At 43.2% G+C, this 25,857-nt stretch overlaps 1 protein-coding gene and 1 long non-coding RNA gene across 2 annotated transcripts in view; one reads left to right on the top strand and one right to left on the bottom strand.

The window, feature by feature from the left end:
* Positions 1 to 3,506: 3,506 nt before the first annotated feature.
* LOC310787180 lies at positions 3,507 to 5,401 on the bottom strand. The gene is made up of 2 exons (XR_014553249.1): positions 5,248 to 5,401; positions 3,507 to 4,528 (listed from the first exon to the last, which is right to left on the bottom strand). It is a non-coding gene; the product is annotated as an uncharacterized lncRNA (long non-coding RNA).
* A 4,546-nt stretch (positions 5,402 to 9,947) lies between these two features.
* LOC310787849 (uncharacterized protein) overlaps positions 9,948 to 25,857 on the top strand; it is a gene marked incomplete at its 3' end in the record, with an annotated part of 31,025 nt that continues 15,115 nt past the window's right edge. The window contains exon 1 of the mRNA XM_083649312.1: positions 9,948 to 10,257. Within this exon, the coding sequence (XP_083505438.1) occupies positions 9,957 to 10,257 (301 nt within the window). The 5' untranslated portion in view covers positions 9,948 to 9,956. The remainder of the gene's footprint in view (positions 10,258 to 25,857) is intronic.

Genomic DNA, 25,857 nt, shown 5'->3' with positions numbered 1-25,857 from the left:
TTCTCACACTCCTCTCCTCCTCTGTGAGACTGACAGCAGCAGTTCTGCTAAGTGTTCAGATAGGTGGCGCTTGAGAGCTGCTTTGAGCCTGGTCTGTTGGTCCAATTAACTTCCTATTTTTTCTCACACAAAGGGAACCTACCATCTTTTACGTTGGTAAGCACTTTCATGCTTGTGTGTGTGCATGCGGGAGAAGGGGGGGGGGGTCATTGAAGTACAGTAAGGTGGAGTTCACCAAATACTCACACTTCTAACCTATAAGACAATAAGTGCAAAGGCAAAAAAATCCCTGGGCGTTTATTTACAAAAAATAGTTTCCAGATCCGGCGTCTATTTGAGACCGGCATTTAATTCTTTTTGCACACAATTCTTGCTCAACAAAGATTGGAAAGTATCAAATTGCTTATTTAAAGCAGTATGATAGTACTTAAGTTAGTACACACAAGAAGGTAGGTACAGGCAGTTTTGAACATGCGTATTAGTAACAAGCAGACTTACCAAATGTTTCCAATACATGTCCGGTATAATCCATACTGCATTTATGATTGCTGTTCCACTGACAGAAATGCACTTTTACAAGGCTAACTAACGTTACAGGTGCTCCTGTTGTCTTTAATATGGAAACCAGATGTCTCCAGTCTAACATGTTGACTCCATCCATACAGTCCGTAGGATCAAACAATGCGGTATGCATACTTGAAACATGTCGGTTATGTAGAAACAAAGCGTGAAACCGTCTGAGAGGGGGGAGAAAGTACAATCTCTCCTCTTGCCAAACCAGACTGACCTCTGCCCAAAACACACGTCATTACCATAAGTGACTGGGAATTCAGTCTGAGCGCAACACAAAAACATACCGTAATGAAAAAATACCTGGCGTCTATTTGAAGTTTTACTATAGACGGTTTTCACCAGAGCGCAACCCCACAGCACTTCCTTTTTCTCAGCATTCGGCAAACTGCAGGAATATTCACTCGACATCGTTACTTTTGTTTTCGCCGCTCAGCTGTATAGACGGTTTTCACGGAATGGTCAGTCCTGCACTTGAATGTTTTTTTTTCTTTTATGTCCATAGCAAACACTGCCACAGGAAGTGAGCGGGGGTTCAATTTAGAATGTTTTTGTTGTCAAGTTAAAACCGTCTATAGCCTACTAGGAATCACGCGCACTCGATTCCTAGGCTCGCCCGTGGCCTTGCCCACAGCTCGGCTGCTGTGTGGCCAATGAGACCAGCATCACTGATGATGTCAGATTTATGACATCATATATATATATATATATATATATATATATATATATATATATATATGTAAGGGTTAATGCACGACGAGGTGTCCATTATCAGAAATTATTGGACGAGGTGGAGGCGTGAACAGTCCGAGGCGAAGCCGAGGATGGTTGCCTCCGCGAAAAAATCTAAACTAACCTAAACTAAACTTGTACCACTATTCCTTACAGAAGTTGTAGTTGTCATAGACTGTGTTGCATAGTTGATTGCTCTATTGCTGACAAAAATGTGTTATTGTAAGTCGCTTTGGATAAAAGCGTCTGCCAAATGACGTAATGTAATGTAATGTAATGTATTGAGGTAGAACGTGCCGCGCAACGGCCTGGAACAGAGGCCGATAGGGCATGTGACAACCGTTCATGTAAAAAGCTAATTTTCTGCCACACACTGGCTCAACCACAGGAAAATACTATAGAGGATTTGTCCGACATAAGAACATGCCAGGTTTGTAAATCACATCCTTGAGCTGTACAACCATCATTACATCATTAACATATGATTAACTATTTCAACTGAATACATTTCTATTTTATATGAACTCACACAACACAAATATAGCAGTGGTGCTGCAGTGGAGTGGCCGGGCGACACGAGTAACAGCTGTATGCCCTATCGTTTGTCGTCTTTCTGTGGTTTATATCTTGATGCTATACTAATTGCCAGGTAATGATAATATAATTTGAAATGTGATTTTGCTTACATGATCCCATATTGTAAGAAAAATCCTTAGGATTGGTATCGAGAATGATCCTTATGATTATCTTGATATTGACTTGCTCCTGCTAGCGTTCAAATCCCTCCACGGGCTTGCCCCTTCATATCTCTCAGATCTCATCATCCCGTACATCCCCTCACGCTCCCTCCATTCCCAAAATACAGGCCTTCTTACTGTCCCTTTAATCAAGAAAAAGTCAGCTGGCAGTAGAGCTTTTTCCTACAGGGCACCCTACCTCTGGAACGAGCTTCCACCCAGTGTTAGGAAAGAGACATCAGTCGAAGTCTTTAAATCCAGGCTCAAAACACACTTGTTTGCACAGTCATATGACTTACAATAGCACTTTATTGACTGTTATATTTGCTATGATTATTGTTACTTTTGATATGTCACTTTACTGAGATAGACACTCACTATATTTGATGATGATTATACTGTGCAATATTTCTCTGTGTATTGTCTTATCTGATTTTATTGTTCTGTTGTTATTGTGAAGTGTACTGAGACACCTCGGTGTGATTTTGCACTCTAAATAAACTTTGATTGATTGATTGACTTCAACAGGCGAGATATGGCTCATAATAAGTGTCCGCAATTGCAGATAGATAGGCTACAGTAGGAGCGTGCATGTTGTCGAAAGCGTCCTTACTGAGGACATGCATGCCTGTTGAATGCCAACCAATTACATTTTCTTGCTGCAAAGTCGGCCTCTTAATGACAATAGTGGAATAAAGATCGACTAGAGGCTATAAAGAATAGACTACAGAGAAATAAATGGATTCAAAACATTTATTTAGGAAACAATTACTTTATGTTTATAACATACTTTTTTAGTAGTGGCTGCCGGTAGATATATATGGCCGGAATTCTGGAACGTTACCGGCCGCATTGGCCGTCTGAAAAAATGCCTAGCGGAATCCCTGGTTGCATGTACAGTAAGGCATAGCTGTGGCCGAATACAATTCTCCTCGCTCACGCACGCACGCACGCACGCACACACACACACACACGCACGCACACGCACGCACGCAAGCACGCACACACACACACACACACACACACACACACGCAAACGCAAACACTTTGCATTCTTATTATAGGATAAGCTTGTTCAATCCAGTTTATTGATAGTGCTTAGCTAGACCTAGCTAGACCAATTATCTGTAGCCCTCTTAGACATGCTAGTGAATTAGGGCTATAGTCTCATGTGGTCAGTACGGCTGGCTACTGCAAGAGGGCTATACAAATAAACTTGACTTGACTAGATATATTTATTTTCTTCCTTTCCATAACTACAATAGAAAAGCAGGCATCAGTTGCAATATATTGTTGATAAAAAGAGAAGCAACCAAGGGGATCGTCTCAACGCGAAACTTTTTGGATTTTCCCACTCAAAGCCATGGTGTATCCAGGCCTCAATGAGGAAATTGATTATTCTCTGTTCTTGTAAGTTTTGTTTTGTTTCTTTCTTGGGGGTTAGGCTACATGAACTCATGTTTGCTGTTTTTTTTTTTTTTTACTTTTATTATGTTTGCTTCTGTAATATTAGTCTCCAAATGTGTGATAGAGGGCATACTGGTTGTACAGGGGGTGTTTTTTCTTCATCCATTTTACTCCATTTTGAATCCTATGATGTCATTGCTGGAGTTACCTGTTCCCTCCTTATATGGTAATGCGCCAATCTTCCTGTCTGCTCAATCCAATATGGTAATGAACCATGTTGTCATTTCCTGCCACACCCTATATATGTTTTGGTGTATCACAATTCTCGTTAGTCACCCTGAAGGCCTGTGTGCTGCAACGCATTGGTGTGGTTTAAATTTTTGGTCATATGCATTAGCCATATAATAAAGGCTTTTTAACTTTTTCAATCACAAGTGCGCCTTGGTTGCTTATTTTTTTGTCATCATCTATACCACCCCTTACCAAAGAGCACCTTGTTGGTTTTTACTCAGCCTACAAAAGACACTCCTTTTTCTGCCTTTCTGCAATATATTGTTTTAATGAATGACTGATAGTCCTCCGCTTGCTTATGGTGTTTGGTTTATGGGCTCCTCTGGTTTCAGTCTCTCATGTGAGTACCAAAACTCTGTGATGTCCTTCAAAGTCACCTTGGGCTGCGTCCACAGTTTGTCTTCCTCTCTTCCTTCTCTCTTGTGCTCTGTCCTCTTCTCCTCCCTCCCTCCAATGCTGTCCTGTCTCATCGTCATCGTGTCACTGGTATACCACAACTCCACCCTCTCTTCTGGGGTGGACCTGTGGGCCACCCATAAGTTCTTCAAGTCTACTCCTCTGGCTGTCCCTGGCCTCAGCGCTGCCCCTCGCTGGGCGGACAGTCGCACCCACAGACAGATGGTCAGACCCAGGAAGACGGAAGCTGTCACTCCCAGAAGCCACAAAGTGATGAAACAAACCAGTTTAGACGACTGAGGGGACACGGATATCCAATCTCCTTCTTTACACTTTGGAGCTGTGGGGCTGCAGCCTTGTGTGATGTCAAGAGTTTTGTTTTTATTGAAGGATGTCTGCAGAGACGGGAAAAGTACACACACTCTTTACTTACATAGAAGTACAGTTACTTGTGTAAAAAAAAGACAGGTAGAAGTACTGATTCAACTTACTTACTCAAGTAAAAGTTAAAAAAAAGTACAGGCTCTGAAATTTACTCAAAAGTATGGTATAAAAGTATAAAGTATTTCTACGGGCTGTTTCTGTCCAGAGCTAACTGAACCTCACGCCATATTAATATAATCTAAACGTAAAAGATCCCCTGCAAACATGTTTTAAGATGGATAAAAACTACTTTTGATTAATAAATTATGTGATATGGTTTTTCCACAAAAAGGTTCAATTATCTAATTAAAATCCTTACAATGACATCTACTCCTCCCTCATTAGGCTACATTGTTGATGTGATGTGACACAGTACACTAGAAAGAGAGCGTGCCAGATAGAGTCAGAGAGAGTGGAGAGAGGGGCGGTTGAGCGAGCTAGACCGTGGATTAAGAGAGGGAGTGCAGCGTGAAAGCTGGGAGAGTGTGAAACATTACATCATTTTTGTCTATCGTACATTAAAACGAAAGTAAAACGCCTGTTTTGAAAATGTAAGGAGTAAAAAGTACAGATATTTGTGTTAAAATGTAGGGAGTAAAAGTAAAATCAGAAAAATAAATACTAAAGTACACATACCTGAAAATTATACTTAAGTACAAATCAAGATGATGCTGTTTGCTTGTGTACTTACATCTCCATGATTGACTGTGTTGCTGTTTAACTGGCTTGTCTCATCCAGCTGTGTTTGAACAGTTTGACTGACATCACTGTCTCTGGCTGGTGGTGGCCTGCTGGTGCTGAAAGCTGCTGAACTGCTCGTTAGTGTCCCTTGTGTCTTGAACAGTGTTGGGCTGTAAAGTAAAGTAATGTGTTACAGTAATTGTATTACTTTCCTAGTAGGCTACCTAGAAATGTAAGGGATTACAATTGCCAAAACAATAATTATATTACAGTTACTAATACAAGTAACTTCAAGTTACTGCATTACTTTCTCCAGCGCTGGCACAGCGCTAAAGCAAAGTGTGGAGATAGCTCTGGCTAAGCAAGACTTCTGTGTTGCCAGAACGTGATTCATTTTTGTCCTAGGTAGCCAAAAAAAAGTATGCAGTTTGGCAGATTGTTGATTCCTCCTGTAAGGGTAATATTGTTCCAAAAAAAATTATTCAGTTCTAAAAGGAGCTGGCTAAACAGGTTGTACATCACTTTTTGAGAATGGGGGTAGCAAAAGTTATAGTAAAGTAATGAGTAACATAACTAATTACTTTTGAAACCAAGTAATAAGTAAAGTAATGTTATTACTTTTTAAATGGGTAATAAGTAATAAGTACAGTATCTACACTTCCTGAGTAACTTGCCTGACTCTGGTCTTGAATGTGTCATTGGCTGCTAGGAGCTTAGCATTAGTGCTGGACTCTCTCACGTTCCAAAGAACCTCAGTGGTGGAATCTGTGACAGGGTTTGCGAGGAGTTGAGCAAGGTTGAGTAGCAGGGGAACAAGACTTCTTGACAACATCTGTCGGACACACAAAGAAGGAGAAAGACAGAGAGACAGGCATTCAGATCACCTATTAAAAATGACAATCTTTGAAAGATTATGTTGTTCGAGGAAAACTCAACACAATACAACACAATGACAAAAGAAATGACACTGAACTCAAACAAAAAGCCCACATACCTTATATGTCATATAAGCCTTTTTCTTCCCTTTTGCACAGGATTTCCTCTTTTATGCCCAGGGTGATGCCTGCTTGCGGTTATCACAAACGTCCAATCACACTGCTCTCGAGTCGACTGCAGTGAGACGTCCAATCACACTGCTCTCGACTGCACTGAGAAAGCAAGGACCCTTAAAAAGAAGGATAAGACGTCACATCACAGCATTCAAATTTTGCATTGGGGACAGTTTTATTTAAGGCTACTTTCTCACTGGGAACGATTGCTTTCGTTCCGTTCCGCACCCGGGAACGATTGCCCCCCCTCCCCTCTCCCCCGCTGGTCAGCTTTCACATTACAACATTTCACATTTCTCTATATATATCTCTATATATCCCTCTATAAACATATCATATCTGTGTAATTTCACCTTTGATTGAAAAATGCTTCCACCAGATTAAAGAAAACACCTTATGTGATGTTGACTGATGCCCATTCAGTCATGTGTTGTGATGTAGTTAAGCCCCAAACAGGGACTTGAGTTGAGCTATGCAGCTTGGAGAGCTTGCAGCTGTTTGGAGACCAATAATAAGGAAAAAAATGCACACATTTACATAAAAAGATAATCAGTCAACATCCCACAATGTATTTTCTTTAATCTGGTGGAAACATTTTTCAATCAAAGGTAAAACAACACAGTTTGTGACTTACCCTGCCCGCCCCATTCACTTCAATAAAACTCCCCACAAAGTCTGGCTGGCCCCAATGCAAAATGCAAACGCTGTGACATTAGTCTTAACCTTCTTTTTAGGCTCCTTGTGTGAAAGTAGGAAGTTTGCCTCCCGTAGCAGGCGAGGTGATATTGAGGTGACAGTGCATTGGTTAAGGCAGGGTGTGAGCTGCCTGTGGATTGGTTGAGGCAGGGTTTGGGCTGCCTAGCTGTATAAGTCATGAGACAACTTCCTCCTTTCTTGATTCATCACTTGCATGTCAGAGATTCGTAGAGAACAGAAGACATTTTCTAATGTACTTCAGGGCTACTCAACTTGGTTTGCCCGGGGGCCACTTTTACAAAAGTAACAGGAGGCCAGGGGCCCGTTAACACATTCACTGCCAGCCGTTTTTTTTTTTACTGTAGGTAGGTTCTGCCAGAGGGTTTTTTTGAGGATTCTGGCTTATCTTTCAAGACCCGAGGATTCTTTTCTGCTAAGATTTTGTGAACACACAATATCTCAAAAGAACTAATAGAATGTGTGCTTTCTCTGTCTAAAAGAGTTAGTTTGTAGAGTTAGTAGTTATGTAAGCATTAGCAGTTGAATACAGCATGGTTTCAGCGTCTGAAAAATTATTCAGAGATAAACGGCTTTTTGTGAAATTCGATAGAACAGTCACTTTAACCATTCATTTTTGGCATCAGTAAGACGTCAGACATCTAAACAATAGTTTTGAACAGTAATTTCCTCCATAACAGCAGGAAACCCCCCTCTGCTTCCAACTCCTCCCTCCGTGGGCGTTCTCCTCCGCCCTCCTTGGCTCTGCAGCGGGTCTGTGACAAACGAGTTGCTGCTGCCTGGCAGTCTGGATGGGGCTCGCTGGATGGGTTTTGCTCGTTTCTTGGCGGTCCGGTTGAGAGCTCTGATGAAGCTCTTGCGATTCTGGGCTTATTTATGGTGCGTGTTTCAAAGTGTGCATCCAGTCTATTCTTGGAACCCCCCACCGTTGCCACCGCTGTGCGTCAGCGCGAAAGTGAAAGCGTTTTCGCCATCCATTTTACTGTATGAGAACGGCTTCCTCGCGCTTTTCCCTCCAGTTTTGGCTCGCCTCTTTCTACTGTGGAGAGACATGTCGCCACTCAGTGGGTCGGTAAAATAGATTATACACATTCAATACCTCCAATTCTGGTATAGGAGACGTAAAAGGGTTAGATCAACGTCAAAAATCGGAAAAAATTTTTTTACGTAAAAACACGTCATTGGCAGTGAACCGTTGGATTTTGTTTGACGTAAAAACACGTCATTGGCAGTGAACGTGTTAATAAACAAACATTAATAATATTAATTTTTCTGTAGCTGATTAAGCATGATTTTTTCAGTTTACCCACAATTTTTTCAGTTTGAAAAAGTGGGGGGGACAGAATCTAGGTTTTGAAAAGTGGGGGGGACATGTCCCCCCTGTCCCCAGTGGAAAATTCGCCCCTGTCTATACCGTTAGATAAAGCCTTAAGCCTTCTTCTCTGTATTCAGACCCGAATTATAAACCGGAAACCGGAGTACGTTATAAACGTTATAAATATAGTCACATTATAAACAACTAACCAACGCTGGGGGTCCGTATGGAAACAATGTTACTCAAAATGGTTAAAAGTTAAATCAATTTGGTCATTCAGTGGCGTTTTACTGCCATGTAAAGTAACTAACATTAGCCGCTAGCATTAGCCACAGTACCCGACTACCCATAATGCATTACGGTGATAAGAGAGACAGGGCAAATTCGGAAACTCCCCCGGCACCCGCTAGGGGCAGCCTCTCCCCGTACACTTAATCCATCTATTATACTATCAATGGTTCCAATATTATCCAGCTCCGGCCATTGCAAAGCACGCCCCTACATAGCACGCTGTAGGCCTACAGAGCACGCCCATAGGCGAGAAATGTTTTAGAGAACGAACAGAAACTAGTGAACATAACCGTTGTGTGTCAGTCGTCACGTAGTTAGCGTAGCACCCCTTCCCAAACAAGAAAATGTTACATAAAAAGTGGGATGTTTAGGCTAAGCTAAGTTGAAGTTGTCCAGTGAATGTGTGCATTTTGAAAAGCATTTTATTTGTGTCTGCATCTGCCAGCGGGCCATCACAATAAGAGTAGGCATAATTCCACTACAGGAGAGACGATGTTCTCTGGAATTAGGTGGAAAGTATCCACATACAGTAGTGGGTATCGGATATCAGCAACAAAAAAATCCAATATTGTGCGTCCATATCCAGGATGATGATGAGAGTGAAGGAAAAGGGATTTTTCACGTTGCACTGTAAATCTCAGGATGCTAAAGACAAAAAGTGAAATATAAATGAACTGTGTGTATAATGCTTTGGTTTATCATACAAGGGTTTCATGATTCGATGGAACAAAGTAATACATTCAAATGAGAATAAAATGTGACTGAGCAGAATCATGTTTATTTCTGAGCCACAACATTATCTAGCAATAGCATTGTCTAGAATGTGATTTTTTTAATATTAATATGTAGGCCTACAGCACACATTCCTGTCCATTACATCTTTATTTGTATTAAAATAATTAAAAGAGGGTTCCATTGCCGTTGCCACCCAGTGACGCGGTTTGTTTTACAAAATGCTGCTGCTGATCCCTCGTATTTCTCGCCTATGGGCGTGCTCTGTAGCATACTTACGGGGGCGTGCTCTGTACTTAGGGGGGCGTGCTCTGTACTAGCCCCGGCCGGAGCTGGACCCTTCTCCTGTGTTAGTTAGAAGGAAGGGACTCAGATGGACATTTGTTTTTCACACTGTAAAGATAATAATTTGTGTAACTGCTAAAATTCAGAAGGTGGCGCTAATGCACAAAATGCTGTTTGCCAACCGCCATTAAACAGAAGAAGAAGAAGAAGAAGAAGAAGAAGAAGAAGAAGAAGAAGAAGAAGAAGAAGAAGAAGAAGAAGAAGAAGAAGAAGAAGAAGAAGAAGAAGAAGAAGAAGAAGAAGGGCTGACGTGCTGAAGCAGAAAGGAGTAAAATGTTTGTTAGCAGCGGGGCCGTGCAGCTGAGGCTGTGTGTACAGGAGCGGATCAGCTGTGCTGCTGAAGACTTTCTGCTGCTGCTGGAAAAAGGAAACGAAAGGGCTGAAATCCCACCGGAGGAGCTGAGAGCGCTGCTAACCGAGCGGCTAACTGCGGCTGCGCAGGAGATTTTCGGGCTGTTTGAGAAAACCGTGGCGGAGTATGAAGACAAAGTTCAGCGGTCAGAGCAGGAGATCTGCCGCCAGAGGAAGCTGCTCCATGTCCTGTTGAAACCCCAAGTGAAGCTGCACAGAGCAGGTTAGTAGTCCATTTGGACCAGGTGATTCGGACGCGTTAGTATGGAACCCACCGCGGTTGTGGTGTTATTTTTCCCCCCATGATGGCAAAGGCTAGGCGAAGGCATGACCCGCCCCTCTCTGCCTCTGATTGGCTGACTGCACTCGGCTGCTCTCGCCTGCTTTTCAGGCGAGTCAGAAGTCATCTCAAACGAGCCTAATATATTTCATTCAGTCACTAAGCATTATTTGTTCATAAAGTGAGTAGCAGGTGCAAAACAATCATAAAATCAACAAGCATGAGATGGCAGATGGCAGCATAGAAATAAATAAATAGAGGAGGCACGCACATCCAACACAGTATGGGTGCTGGATCAAAGAGCGTGATTCAGCGTGATCAAGCATGATTTAAAAATAAAATAAAAAATACTAGCCTACATGGGAGCTCCAGTGGTGTGCGGATCCATTATTTCTCTTGTGTGAGATCAATAGCCTACTTGAATGTGTATTTTTTCTTTTCATTCTAAATGTCATCACCTTGTTTCTTCTGATTTATATTTCAATTGAAATACATGTCACTTGTGTTACAATGAGCTGAATTAAAGTTCAATGTAATGCATTGGCCCTGTTTTTATATCACCCTTGATCATTCTCATGAGTCTTTTATCTTATTTTTTCCCCCCTATAGGCTACATAGCCTACGTGCACTGCCAAGAGTAGCTAGCAGCAGCATTATAAACCACAGGGCCAGACTATATTAAAAACATAAACACACATGGCGTCTTTCATTCAGGCTAGCAAGCAAAACTGCTGTCTGTCTGATCCACTGAGTCTCACCACAGACTGTAGAAAGTAGTCTGGGCACCTTTCATCCCGCTTTTTGTCATGGGGCGTAAACCACGGAACCAGAATGAACACCGGAAGGCAGTGCGCCAAAATACGTCTTTGTTGCCGTTAGCTTGACGTCTCTTGCCTCGATTAATTGTCTGATGCAAAGCTTCTGTATTGGCTTAACACGTTCACTGCCAATGACGTGTTTTTACGTCAAACAAAATCCAACCGTTCACTGCCAATGACGTGTTTTTACGTTAAAAAAAAAAATATATTTTTTTTGACGGTGGGACGTTGATCTAACCCTTTTACGTCTCCTATACCAGAATTGGAGGTATTGAATGTGTATAATCTATTTTACCGACCCACTGAGTGGCGACATGTCTCTCCACAGTAGAAAGAGGCGACCCAAAACTGGAGGGAAAAGCGCGAGGAAGCCGTTCTCATACTGTAAAATTGATGGCGAAAACGCTTTCACTTTCGCGCTGATGCACAGCGGTGGCAACGGTGGGGGGTTCCAAGAATTGACTGGATGCACACTTTGAAACACGCACCATAAATAAGCCCAGAATCGCAAGAGCTTCATCAGAGCTCTCAACCGGACCGCCAAGAAACGAGCGAAACCCATCCAGCGAGCCCCATCCAGACTGCCAGGCAGCAGCCAGGCTGCAGCAACTCGTTTGTCACAGACCCGCTGCAGAGCCAAGGAGGGCGGAGGAGAACGCCCACGGAGGGAGGAGTTGGAAGCAGAGGGGGGTTTCCTGCTGTTATGGAGGAAATTACTGTTCAAAACTATTGTTTAGATGTCTGACGTCTTACTGATGCCAAAAATGAATGGTTAAAGTGACTGTTCTATCGAATTTCACAAAAAGCCGTTTATCTCAGAATAATTTTTCTGACGCTGAAACCATGCTGTATTCAACTGCTAATGCTTACATAACTACTAACTCTACAAACTAACTCTTTTAGACAGAGAAAGCACACATTCTATTAGTTCTTTTGAGATATTGTGTGTTCACAAAATCTTAGCAGAAAAGAATCCTCGGGTCTTGAAAGATGAGCCAGAATCCTCAAAAAAACCCTCTGGCAGAACCTACCTACAGTAAAAAAAAAACGGCTGTGAGATTGTGAATCCGCAATGTTTCTAAAAGAACTTCTTCAAAAACTTCGTTCACTACGTCCATCTTTTGTTTTGTTGTTTGCCGTTCTGATACTTGGGTCAAATTGTCAAGTTAATGTGAAAGTTGACGAGCTAGAAACGCTGCCCATCCGGTCTAGGGCGGGCTCTAGGCCGGAACCAGGTAGGGTGACAAAATCAATTGTGAGCGGAAGCCAGGCTCTTTCTCGCCGAGAAGAGCCTGGTGACGCGAGGTTAGTAGAAAGAGGTGCAGGATAGCTAAGCGAATGTGATTGGATGAACATTTGACGCTAGGCCAATCAGAGGCAGAGAGGGGCGGGTCATGCCTTCGCCATCATGGCGGAAAAAATATTGCGCGCTGGTGTGACAGCCTAACTGGTCGCTCCACTATCCTGTCTGGATACACGTGCGTGTGATTGTTGTTTACTTACTGCAGCAACTGTTGTGCACTTCTGTCCGCAGATTCACCACAACTCCACTATAGCCACTTTCAGACATGAACTCCGGGTCAGGTCAGGGTTGCTTGCCCTGAGCCTGACCCGGGGGATACGTGAAGTGTACCCTTTCAGACATGAGGCATGTTGCTTTCATACATGTCCCAGCTAGCAGATCATGGCCGCCACCCACGGCTCATCCAACGGGCGTTTCTGCACTCCCATGACAAGTTTTCCCCTGACATTATTCAGGTGTTTGTTGTTTTTCTTCCTTGGAATTCTAAGAGAAGTTCAGTCATCAACTATCCCTATTGAGTGACGAGCTGCGAGCATTAGACCTCATTGGCACCTGGCCAATCCCAGCGCTTGACTGCTGCGTAGGCGGGCACAGGGCGTGGTTTTGCCGGAACCTTTGTCACTTCAAAGGACGAACACGGAAATTATCTTTCCCTCACCTGGTTCAGCCCGGGGTAATCAGTGCACAGCAGGGCACACATCAATAACACTCCAGGTTGAGTGGTGACGTGACGGGGAAGCCTATGCGACACTGTGTGTAGTTCTGGATTAGCTTAGCACAAGCTTTTTACTTCTAGGGCTCGCATTTACACTTCAAAACTCATGAAAGTGGTCCTCATGTGTGAAGATTATCCGGCTGAACACTGGTTCACGTTTGATAAAGCTTGCGTTGCCCAGAGACCTTATTTGAAGCATTGCGCCAAAACCCCAGCTCTCTATTGCCCGCTGCCTCGCCCACCCTGCAGCTCGGCCGCTGAGGAGGGGAGGGGCGCGGGGGCTCACTACAGCTCAGAGCCACACATTAGGTGTGTTTATGTTTACAATGGAAAGTGAAGGGAAATGTTTTCTAATAGATAATTAGATCAATCACCTACCTACACGCTATAACACTTTTCAAACATATTTCATTTCATCAGACACGCACACGCGCACACAAATATCATAAATAGGGGAAAGGTAAAAAGAAAAGATTTATTTTCCATCTTAAAATAAAACGCCAAATAAACAAAAGGAACCCAACTAAGCTGTTTTAGTTTATACAAATATATAATATCGAAACTAGCTTTAAAAATACAAGACTGCAGCTGTAAAAAAAAAAAAAATGTGTTCGGCAGAAACAAGGACTTTTATAAGAAGATTATTTACTGATCCAAAAATGGCTGCATTTTATGTGGGATGGATAGTTAAAATCCTCTTTTTGTGTATCTTATTCTAATTTGAAAAGTGTGTGTGTGTGTGTGTGTGTGTGTGTGTGTGTGTGTGTGTGTGTGTGTGTGTGTGTGAGTGTGTGTGAGAGAGAACTTTGGCTGGCCATGGCTATGCTGTGACCTGACGAAGCCGGATTTAAAAAAATTAGGATGAGGCCATGACTAGGGATGTCAACGGTTACAACATTTTCGAAACGTGTACACTGGACCTTCTGAAACGTGTACACTGGACCTTCTGAAACGTGTACACTGGACCTTCTGAAACGTGTACACTGGACCTTCTGAAACGTGTACACTGGACCTTCTGGCAGAGTGTAACTGAAACATGTACACTGGACCTTCTGGCAGAGTGTAACTGGTTAACTGGATATTTTTTTGTTTGTTTTTTACCGCATTTGCGCATTGTGACCAATGCGTCCTTACGTGCAATGTACTGCACTTGTGTGAAAACTATAACAATAAAGTTATCTTACAGGCAGTAGATGTCCACTAAACTTCTTTTTCTGACAGTTAAACCCTGGAAGAGTGCTGAGGAGCGCCGATCCTAGCACACCACACAACATGCAAGGACGCAGATTGAAAACATTAGCAGCGGTAGCTAGCTTGATAGCTAACAGTCAGCTAACAACACATACTGTGATAAAAAGCACAGCACTCACCAGGCAGAAATCTTAAGTGTCGAGCCAATCTGCTCCCACAATTGAGCCTTTCTGTCTCTGTAGTGATTGTTTCTCCATATGATTAGTTGCAAGATGAACAAGCGCCCGCACCAGCGCCTTTCTGAAGCCACTGCTGAGTTAACGTTAATTATTTTCAATCTCCTTCCCGACCACCGCTCCCCAGTGCACCCCCAGCACCCAACTGACAGGGATACGCCTAGCGGACACACGCACAGTTTATTTTTGATGAGAAATGAATGATTGCGAGTCCAGAACACAGTAAAATCATTGTCAAAACTTTATTTAAAAGGACACACACAAAAAGACGTGTAAACGGTTATTGATTTCTCTGGATATGATTTATGAGGTGACATCCCTAGTCATGACATTAGTGATGATATCATCAGTGATGTCATCCTTCTTGGCTGAGGCTATAAGTTCAGTCATCTGTGATGATTTGAGGTGTGTGTGTGTGTGTGTGTGTGTGTGTGTGTGTGTGTGTGTGTGTGTGTGTGTGTGTGTGTGTGTGTGTGTGTGTGTGTGTGTGTGCGTGCGTGCGTGCGTGCTTGTGAGCAGAACTTTGGCTGGCCACAGCTATGCCATTTGACGTGCGATCGGGCTGAAACTTTCAGGGAGTGTAAAGACCTGACGGAGCCGGCTTTTTTAACACTTTGAGTGCCACGGCCCTTGGGCAAAAGGTGCTGTACTGTGCCACATAGGCCGCAATGCATTTTAAAACAGTCATATAATTTCTTTAATAATTACTATGTAAACACTGAACACGCACAAATAACGATGAGACTCTCTTCTATCACCTGCAAAAAAAAGTTTATTGATCCCATTTTCCGTTCTTTAGTTATGAGCCGGAGAAGATAGCTTGATTTGACCAAAAACAGCCACTTTTTTTCTAGAACCTGAGATATTCAGCCTTTTGTGAAAGGAAGCATTTCAAGCACATCATTGACTCATTGCTAATATTTTCTGATGTAATGACACCTCAAAAATAATTTCCTTCAATAAAAGAGTGAAAACAAAGGAATTTTGTTTGGCCAAATAATATTTTTTAGCTGCAACCAGCAGCGCTGGCCCCTGCGTGCGCTGCTGGTTGCAGCTTCTTGCTGTTCTTGATTTACTGCTGGTGGGCATCAGATATTCTAGCTTGCGTTTGCTAATCCTGTCCTGCTGTCTGGGTGTTGTATGCTGCTCTGCGTGCTCTGCGTGCCCCCCCCCCCTTCCCCCCCCCCCCCCCCACCCCCTCAACTGCACACTCCTCCTTCTGGGAGTGTCTCTGGGGCTTTCTGCTGCCTGCGTTTGCTCTGCACTGACAAGTCCGCTACATCCAGCTTTTTTACAGCTGCGTGTATTTGTCACCAGCTCCCATGCTTCCAGTTGAGAATAATAACAACTCCACGGCTGATCATGCGAATGGGCTGTCGCAGCGGACACGGAGGTGCTCAATTGTGACAGCAGATTGGCTGCTGCAGGGGCACAGCTAACGTTATGCTTCAATGAAGCAGCTGCATACGGACGGATGCGATGCGATTTCCTTTTCCCCAACGACTTCTTCTGTGTGTTTTACTCCACTTTCTCTCATCTGGAGTGCGCTGTCGCCACCCAAGGGTTCTGTAAAATAGGTTAGACACATTCAATAGCTCTCATATTGTAAGAGGCGATGTAAGAGGCATAGATCGACACCCCCCCCCCCCGTCAAAAAAACAATTTTGCGCTATTGACGCCATTTGGCGTCGCTGGCAGCCTACGGTAAATTTCTAATGACGCCATATGGCATCGCTGGCACTCAATGTGTTAATTATAGTGGGGCTCAAAACAGCACCTATAGGTCGCTTCCGGAAAGAAGCGCCAAAATTGGCACAAATACTGCTTGTGGACTGTTATTTTGATAAAAGTAACTGGCCACGCAGATTTTTTTCCCCCCAAGATGGCCGCCATTTCCAGCCTGAAAACACTATTTTGGGGGCAACTTTGGGTAGAATTTTCCAATATGAATGATCTTGTTATCAAACCATACATTTATGACCACAAAGAAGCCAGATTTATTCCATGAAAATTTCAAAATGGCTGCCATTTTAAAGATGGCTGCCATTTCAGCCATTTTTACCATAGGATTTCACTGTCCAGGGCGATTTTGATGATTCTGGTGTCAAATGAGAGATTTAGTATTTTAGAGTAAATGGTAAAAGGAGATATACAAATGATTTCTGATGTATAATTTTGAAATTTCCATAGTTAAAAACCTGTCATTTGACACCAGAATCATCAAAATCGCCCTGGACAGTGAAATCCTATGGTAAAAATAGCAGAAATGGCAGCCATCTTTAAAATGGCAGCCATTTTGAAATTTTCATGGAATAAATCTGGCTTCTCTGTGGTCATAAATGTATGGTTTGATAACAAGATCATTCATATTGGACAATTCTACCCAAAGTTGCCCCCAAAATAGTGTTTTCAGGCTGGAAATGGCGGCCATCTTGGAAAAAAATAAAATTTCTGCGTGGCCAATTACTTTTATCAAAATAACAGTCCACAAGGAGTATTTGTGCCAATTTTGGCGCTTCTTTCCGGAAGCGACCTAAAGGTGCTGTTTTGAGCCCCACTAATGGTAAAAATAGCTGAAATGGCAGCCATCTTTGAAATGGCAGCCATTTAGAAATTTACATGGAACAAATCTGGCTTCTCTGTGGTCATAAATGTATGGTTTGATAACAAGATCATTCGTATTGGACAATTCTACCCAAAGTTGCCCCCAAAATAGTGTTTTTGGGGCGGGAAATGGCGGCCATCTTGGAAAGATCGAGATTTCTGCGTGGCCAGTTACTTTTATCAAAATAACAATCCACAAGGAGTATTTGTGCAAATTTTGGCGCTTCTTTCCGGAAGCGACCTATTTTACATTGAAAGTGCATTTTTTGAGCCCCACTATTAGGTGATTGCCCTAATTAACTAATGATGTGATGTCAGTAATGATGTCACCAAGTCAAGTCAAGTTTATTTGTATAGCACATTTCATACACAGAGGCAATTCAAAGTGCTTCACATAGTGATGTCATCTTCTTCTGTGGTGTTTTATGGCAGTTGGCATCCTTTATGTTCAGATCCCGCCTCTCCAGGCCAGTGATGTCATCCTTCCTGGCTGAGGCTAATGAGTTCAGTGATAAAGTCATCAGTGATGATGTCATCAGTGATGTTCCAGACCAGGGGGGCCTAACTCACAGGGGGGTCCCCACGGGTCCGCTAGTTCAGAGGTTAGGGATGTTCATCAATTATCGAAAATCGATAATCGATCGTTAAGGATTGGAATCGATCCTGTGGCATTTGGATCGATTTTTTAATTATTAAAAAAAAAAAAAAAAAAAAAAAAAAATTTTTTGGGACTAGGTTTGGGTGAAAATCGTTCCTCCTCGCCCCACTCCATTGCACAGCCGACTAACGTGAGGTGGAGCTTCATATAGTCTCTAGTTTTCTGGCTGGGCACGGGCCTTTGTGCCAACAAAACTGTTTTAAACATGAGAAATTCACACCGGCATGCGCCGGGGACAGCAGTGTTGGAGAGGAGACACATTGAAATAAAGAGTTCATTGAGGAGAACACGTTGTCTTTCGTATTTTCTGCCATAGGCATTCATTTTGTTTAAAAAAAAAAAAAAAAAAAAAATTGAAAATTGAAAATATTGAAAATTTTCTAAGTATTAATAAAATCGATAATCGATAATTGATTGTTAATTCTCACCGATTATCGATTTTGGGAAATTTTCAAAATGAACATCCCTATCAGAGGTACTCAAATGTTTTTCAGCCAAGGACCCCTTACAAGATAGAAAATATACCAGGGACCCCCTCATTCTGATTTGTGATTTTGGGCTAAGCTTAATTGTTTCCACGGTAACGTGCTTGACTTTTAAATTGATCGGTTTGTTAGATTAAAACCATTTTAGATTTAAAGCATAACATATTTTCGGGGACCGCCTTCCATTCTGAAACACCACCGTTCCGACACCCCCCCACTCAGAAACACCCCCATTCCGAAACCCCCCACTCAGAAATTGAAATTGATTTAACCCCCCCACTCCGAAACCCCCCCACTCCAAAATTGATTTTCAAGTCCATATTTCTCAGAGTTTCCTGCATTCCTGCAGCTTGAAATAAACGTTTCAACTCATTGTTTTTTTTATTATATGTCACTGTCTTCATATAATTTCGCTATAGCAGTAAACACGAGCCTGCTGCATTCAGATAGATAGGCTACAGGAATGTGAACGTTGGATACATCCTAAAATCAGCTGTGGATCACTGACACTGTGTTGTTCAGAATCGCGCGAGCCGCTGCTCAGGGACTGGGCACAGCTGTCCCGCTTGCTTTCTCCCCCACTCCGCAAAGAAATAGGCTACACCTTGACAACGCACACTCTAGAGCTGCTTTCACACGTCTGGAATTCGGGAGTTATCTAGAGGCCATCCGTATGGCGGTCTATGTGTGAACAGATTTTGGAGGCTCATGCGCGCTCCCGCGAGCCTCCTCCTAGACGGAGGGAAGTGTAGCCCCAGCCGTAGTGCCAGGAGCAGATTGTCCCCCCCCCTCCAGAGCTCCGTGAAGTAGTCAGCTCAGTGAGGCCATTTACACCTGGCATTAACATGCGTTTTTGGTGATCAGATTGCAATCAGATTGTATTTTATCACTTGAAAGTACAGGTGTAAACACCCCCAAAACGCATTGAAGAAGGATTGCAATCTGATCGGCCAAACCACCTCCGGAGGTGGTCAGGGACGCATTATGACAACATTTAACACAAGTGTAAATGCAATGCGTCCTCTCAAAACGCATTCAGCAACTACCATACGGAAATACTGTACATAATCTTCGGAAGTCGGTGACGGCGCACACACCTGAACGCAATTCCCCGTTACCAGCAGCTGCCACAGTGATTACGCACGGGATCTGCCCCGTATCCCATCCCCTGCATGCTCAAATCCAACCAAATGGTCAATGCAAATCACCACATGAAGTTACAACGCATATAAACGAGCCTGATTATCAATTAAAAAGAAATGAGTGGCAACATGTTGCTGGCTGCGGTGAATGCAGTGAGCGCAACAGACAGAGGAAAAAAGGAAATAAAACTGGTCCGATTTAGAGATGGAGGGGAAAAAAGGCTGACTGTGTGTGCCCTCATCTCGCCGCTGTGCCAAATGCGCACACACACAGGCAGCCTGTCACCATGGACCGGCTAAAAATTCTCTATCTCCCCCCCGCTCCGCTTTTGCACAACACTCGTCTTTCTGCTAGGTAGCGTTGCTTCAAAGTTTTCCACTTGCTGCGGAGGTTTTGCCACGGCGTATATCGAACCCTTTCTCCCTAATTTCCTTTCATTTTCCGCTCCTTTTCCAAAGGAGAATGGGTCACATGACATGCAAATGCTGAAAATGTGTTTCCATTACACCTTTGCGATAAACTGCTATATCGACACGTCTGAAAAACTGCCTCATGAGAGCGCAAAAGCTTTTTGCGATATTTGGGAGGTTTTTCGAAATTTACGTGTTTCCATTACCCGATTTTTATTGCGATAGGCCTATTTAGATTTTGCGCATTTCTGAGGGTAATGGAAACACAGCTACCGTCAGTGAAAAATTAAACACCTGAAACTGGCTTACAGACAGGCCAAGGACAAGAACAAGAAAATTGGCAGGGGTAGGGCAACGTGTCCTTTTTATAAAGAAATGGATGCAGTGCTGGGTGATCGGCCATCGTTTTGTCCAGGTGAAGGGGACGTTCACTGTGCATTTGAGCTTAACAATAACCTCTATTTCCCTGTGCATGTATGCAAACATGCATGCACACGTTCAGGGGGCGCGCGCGTGATGACGTTCGAGCTGGAGAGCAATCGGATTGCAATCTGTTCACCCAAAACGCATGTTAGTGCCAGGTGTAAATGGAATCAGGCTGAAGTGATAAAATACAATCTGATTGCAATCTGATGGCAGAAAACGCATGTTAATGCCAGGTGTAAATGGCCTCAGTGAGTGCATGAGGACAGGGACAGAAAGCCATCGTGACAGATTATTATTATATAAATAGTCGATGTGAATTAGCGAGCAAAAAAACACATCATGCCATTAACTCATTCACCGCCAAAGACGTCTTTGACGTGTTATCAGAAATAGCCCTCCCCGCCAATGACGTGTTTGACGTGTTTTTGTTTTTATTAGTACAGCGCGTAGTTCAAAGACTTCCCCAGCCCTGGCATCTAAGACAAGCCGACAACACATGAACAAACACATACCGCAGCTGTTGTTTTGAAATTGAGCAGGAGGAAAAACAGAAAACGGATAAACGCTTCCTTGAGCAGACAGGAGAAACGCCATTGAAACGCCCCTCGGCGCGCTGCACGAGCTGGTCGCCTTCCTGTGTGCCAGCCGGGAGAAAACGGGAGAAAGTAATCCAGAGATGTGTTTGATCATCGGAGGAATGAGGAAATGATCGATCAGTTTGACGGGTAATCCAGAGGGCGGTGAGGACGTGTTGAATAGCCGAGGGGAAAACGGGAACGATCAAATAGCAGGGAGGATAGGACAGGGAGACATGGACGAGGACGGGTGGACCAGAACAAAACAAAATAAACACACGAACAGCTAACAAGGCAGAAGCGGCAGTCACAGCAGCAGACGCCAGCAGTACTCAGACCCGGAAACAACGTAACGAAGATAAAAGGGGGATCGTGTGTGTGTGTGTGTGTGTGTGTGTGTGTGTGTGTCTCTGTCTGTCTGTCTGTCTGTCTGTCTGTCTGTCTGTCTGTCTGTCTGTGTGTCTGTCTGCACACTCACTCACACTGAGTAAACTGTATTGTTGAATGTAAAAAAAAGCACTTCATGTGTATATATATATATATATTTTTTTTTTGTCATTTGTGTCATAACGAATAATATTTACATGTCTGATGTCAATACAGTTCAAAATAAAAGAATTGAGAGCGACTTCTGCCTGAGATTGTGCCCTGTACAAAAATTGCCTTTTCTCCTGTTTATCTTCTCAGGGAGACCTTTTGGGTGAAAACAGGGTGTATATAAATGGCTATAAGTAGAGTACAGAACATGCTAAAAGCTCACTTTTTTTTCCTGGTGAACCCAGAGACGTACATCTTCATTTTGAGGTATTGCAAATCACTTTGGTGCTAATAGATAATTTACTGTGGGTCTTGAAAGATGACCAACAATTATGAAAATCTTTGGCCTGTGCTAAATATTGGCAGTCCTAAACTAGCCATGAATGAGTTAAAGGGCGGAGCCCATTGAAGAATAATCTAGGATCTGTAGAGATCCGTAGCTTCTTTGAAATGGGTTGTGCCCTTTAACTCATTGAGTGCCAGCCACTTTTGGAGAACGGACGCTCCCAGTGCCAGAGTTTCAGAGCGTTTTCAGTGATTTCTCGAGGCCCACAGAATATTGTGTGATATTACTATGTAAACACCGAACACGCAAAAAGAACAAGGAGACTCTATTGTATCATCAGCAAAAAAAAGTTTATTGATACCATTTTCCGTTCTTTAGTTATCAGCCGGAGAAGATAGGTCAAAAACAGCAAAAACATGCATTTCTATCTAGAAGCTGAGTTATTCCGCCTTTTGTGAAATGCAGCATTTCAAGCACATTCACTGACTCTAGCTAATATTTTCTGATGTAGTGACCTGGTGTAGTTCTGTGGAGCCTGCGTGCCCCACCCCCCTCTCCCCCCCTGAGCTGCAAACTCCTCCCCACACGCACACAGTCTATTTTCGGAGCCTCCGTTTTTGCGGGCGGTGCGGCTCACAGCGGCTCACAGCGCGACAGCGCTGCGACAGCTCACAGCGCGACAAGGAAATGCCAAACGGGACTGCAGGTAAAGGTTTGGCCCTTCGGGGTCGGGTGCTGCCTTTCTGGTGGGTAATCGTGTGGAGAAACTATATGCAGACAGACAGACAGAGGCAGAGGAGCAGTTGTGTGCGCGGATTGATTGCTGTTGGCAGGCACCGTCAAGCAGCAGCCAGAGCAATCTGCATGGCTCTGGGCTGCAGCATGAGCGGTTTCGCTTTGATCACGGCTTTTTCAGGCTGTATTCCTGACATTTCTGTAATCTGGAGAGCACTGTCGCCACCTAAGGGTTCTGTAAAATAGGTTATAGACCTCCAATAGCTACAATATTTGTACAGGAGATGTATCAGGGATTGATCCACGTCCCACCGTCAAAAAACGCAATTGACGACAATCGTCGTCTTTGCCACTCTACGTCAGTATTTGAATTGACGACAGCTGTCGTCATTGGCACTCAATGAGTTAAGGTCCAGGCTCTCTGCTCCACATCAGTGAAGAAATTACTTATGTCGCAGACGTTCTGAGGTCACAGCGGCATTATATGCCCCAAATGCGGACCAAGTGAGGAGCCACTGTCAAGTCAAAAGTCAAAAGAATGTCTTCAGTATAGGGATGCACCAACGAGCAATCAATCGAGTAATTGTAATTAAAAATACAAACATTTTCAAACCATACCAAATGCGTTTTTTCCTCAATAAAACCTTTATTTATACAGCAGCAACTTATTGTATATTTCTCACAGCATTGCATAGCATAGCCTATGCTATGAAACGCATACAAACGTAGAGGCACAACTTTTAGACATGTCAACATTTGCCCAGAATCCCAGCCGTGGCCGCAGGGGCTCACTTACCGCACGCAGATTGTTTACTTTTTCTGCTGCAGTGTGTCGCAGCCATCCTTGATGCCGAGTTGCTCAGCTCCAGTGCAGGTGAGACTAGGATCCGAATGAACATTGTTCAAGTGATTGTTGTTGTACGTGCGTCGCAACTCTTCCTCTTCCTCGCTGATGGTGGGTTGCTCCAGGTTTGAGGAAGAGGAGCCAGCCAATTTATCAGAATGTACACTGTTCAAGTAGACCATCTTATGACTTGTCTGAAAAGGGCTATAGTGATGTAGCCGAGTGTCCGGGTCCGCCAATTACTTACACTTTGTTAATAAAACAATAAACAAGAGTCAGGCTGTAACGTTATAACATGTTTCCAGATTTATTCTCAGACACTAGCGCCTAGCGTTAGCACACCAGTCAACACCGGCTCTGTCAACAACATAAGTCCCCCACTTCCTGTTCTTCAGCAACTCTGAGGGGACATACACAGAGCCTTGCATACACACTGAACAGTCTGTTACAGTGATATAATTGCGCCCTCTGGAGGATCATTGGAAAATGATGTGAAAACACTGTTCTACTGACAGAATGCACGTTGCTGTTTGTTTTGTTTTGATCAAGTAATTTTTCACATGCTCGAGTAAATCCTTAATGAGCGAGTAATTGAGCTTCGATTAATTGTGTGCATCCCTACTTCAGTATCTGCTAGAGTGAGGATTGCATCCAAAAGCGATAGCGCTCAAAGGGCTCCACCCATTTCAAAGAAGCTACGGATATCTACAGTTCCTACGTTCTGTCCACATCAATGCTTTTCCAGAAATGATCAGTTTTACACTTGTGAAGCTGAACTCAACGTACTTGTGGGGTTATTCTTGTTAACTCTATGATGCTGTTTATTTAACTTTATTTATAGCACATTCCATACACAGAGATTCAAAGTGCTTTACATAAACTAGATAAAAGAAAAGATCATAGAGAAATAAAAGTGAAAAAGATGCATTACATTAAATTAATGAAATCAAGTAAAATAGAGACATATTTACCCCAAAGGAAACATAAAATCAAGTGGCTAAGATAATCACAACTCAAAAGACCTACAGTATCAATTTAAATGAGCTCATGAAGGATATGTAGAAGGAGCATGGTGGTGGCCTTACTCCACAGCATAATAATAATAACAGGGTTCTGCCAAGGTGCTTGAAGTGCTTGGATTTTGAGGGAAAAAAAATCAAGTCCTGAAATACCTCGAAAATAGCCCCTTTTTTAAACAAGGTCCTTAAAAGTCCTTGAATTTCACATGAACCACGTAACGCTGTCTGTCAGTGACGTCACATCTTATATTTTGACCAAAGTTATATTTTCCTGTCCCATTCACAGGATTGATAGTAGAATTAACTTGTTAAAGACAAAATGTATATAATGCAAATTTGAGGCCCCTTTTGTGCCAAATTTATATTTGAAAATCAATTATTTGATTTGCGTGAAGTCCTTGAAAATGAAAAAAAAGGTGCTTGAAAGTCCTTGCATTTCGTTTTGTAATGTCTGTATGAACCCTGTAATAATAATAATAAGAAAAAGAACAAGAACAAGAAAAAATTATTTAATTTGTATAGCGCTCTTTAACACATTGACTGCCAGCCGTTTTTTTCTTGCTGTAGGTAGCTTCTGCCAAGCCGTTTTTTGAGGATTGTGGCTCATTTTACAAGAGCCGAGGATTCTTTTCTGCTTGGAGTTTGTGAACATACAATATCTCAAAAGTACTAATAGAATGTGTACTTTCTCTGTCTAAAAGAGTTAGTTTGTAGAGTTAGTAGTTATGTAAGCATTAGCAGTTGAATACAGCATGGTTTTAGCGTCAGAAAAAATATTCAGAGATAAACGGCTTTTTGTGAAATTCGATAGAACAGTCACTTTAACCATTCATTTTTGGCTCTCTCTCTCTCTCTCTCCCTCCCCCTCTCGCTCTCTCTCTCTCTCTCTCCCTTCCTCTCGCTCTCCCTCCCTCTCTCTCTCTCTCTCTCTCTCTCTCCCTCCCTCTCGCTCTCCCTCCCTCTCTCTCTCTCTCCCTCCCTCTCGGGAGGGAGACGCACTAGGTTTAATCCTAGTGAGAGGGGGAGAGGGAGAGAGAGAGAGAGAGAGAGAGAGGGAGGGAGGGAGAGAGAGAGAGCGAGAGAGAGAGAGAGAGGGAGAGAGCGAGAGGGAGAGTTGCTTCAACTCCTCCCTCCGTGGGCGTTCTTCTTGGCTGCAGCGGCCGTCACAAGCTTGTCACCAGCCTCAGTGCTTTGCTGCTGTCCTGTGCCTGTGGCTGCGCGGCCGCTGTTTGAGGAAGTCGGCATGGACTCGCTCGCTTCTTGGAGTTTTGGTTGAGAGAAGCTTTTGCGATTCTGGTCATATTTATGCTGCGTGTTTCAAAGTGTGTTCCACCTGTAATCTATTATGTAAATTTGCAATCCCGCATCGCCAGCAATCAGCGCGAAAACGAAAGCGTTTTCCCCCAGCCATTTTCATGAGAATGGCTGGGGTGAGAATGGCGTGACAAGTTAAAAAAATGCTTGCCTTCCTCTAGTCAGGAGAGCACTGTTGCCACTTAGTGGGTCGGTGGAATGGGTTGTAAACGTTCGGTGGCTCCAATAATTATATAAGAGATGT

Source organism: Poromitra crassiceps (assembly GCF_964638095.1).
Source record: "Poromitra crassiceps genome assembly, chromosome: 13".
NCBI lineage: Eukaryota > Metazoa > Chordata > Actinopteri > Beryciformes > Melamphaidae > Poromitra > Poromitra crassiceps.
The sequence above is the reverse complement of the archived record's forward strand: the minus strand, read 5'-3'. Positions and strand labels throughout refer to the sequence as shown.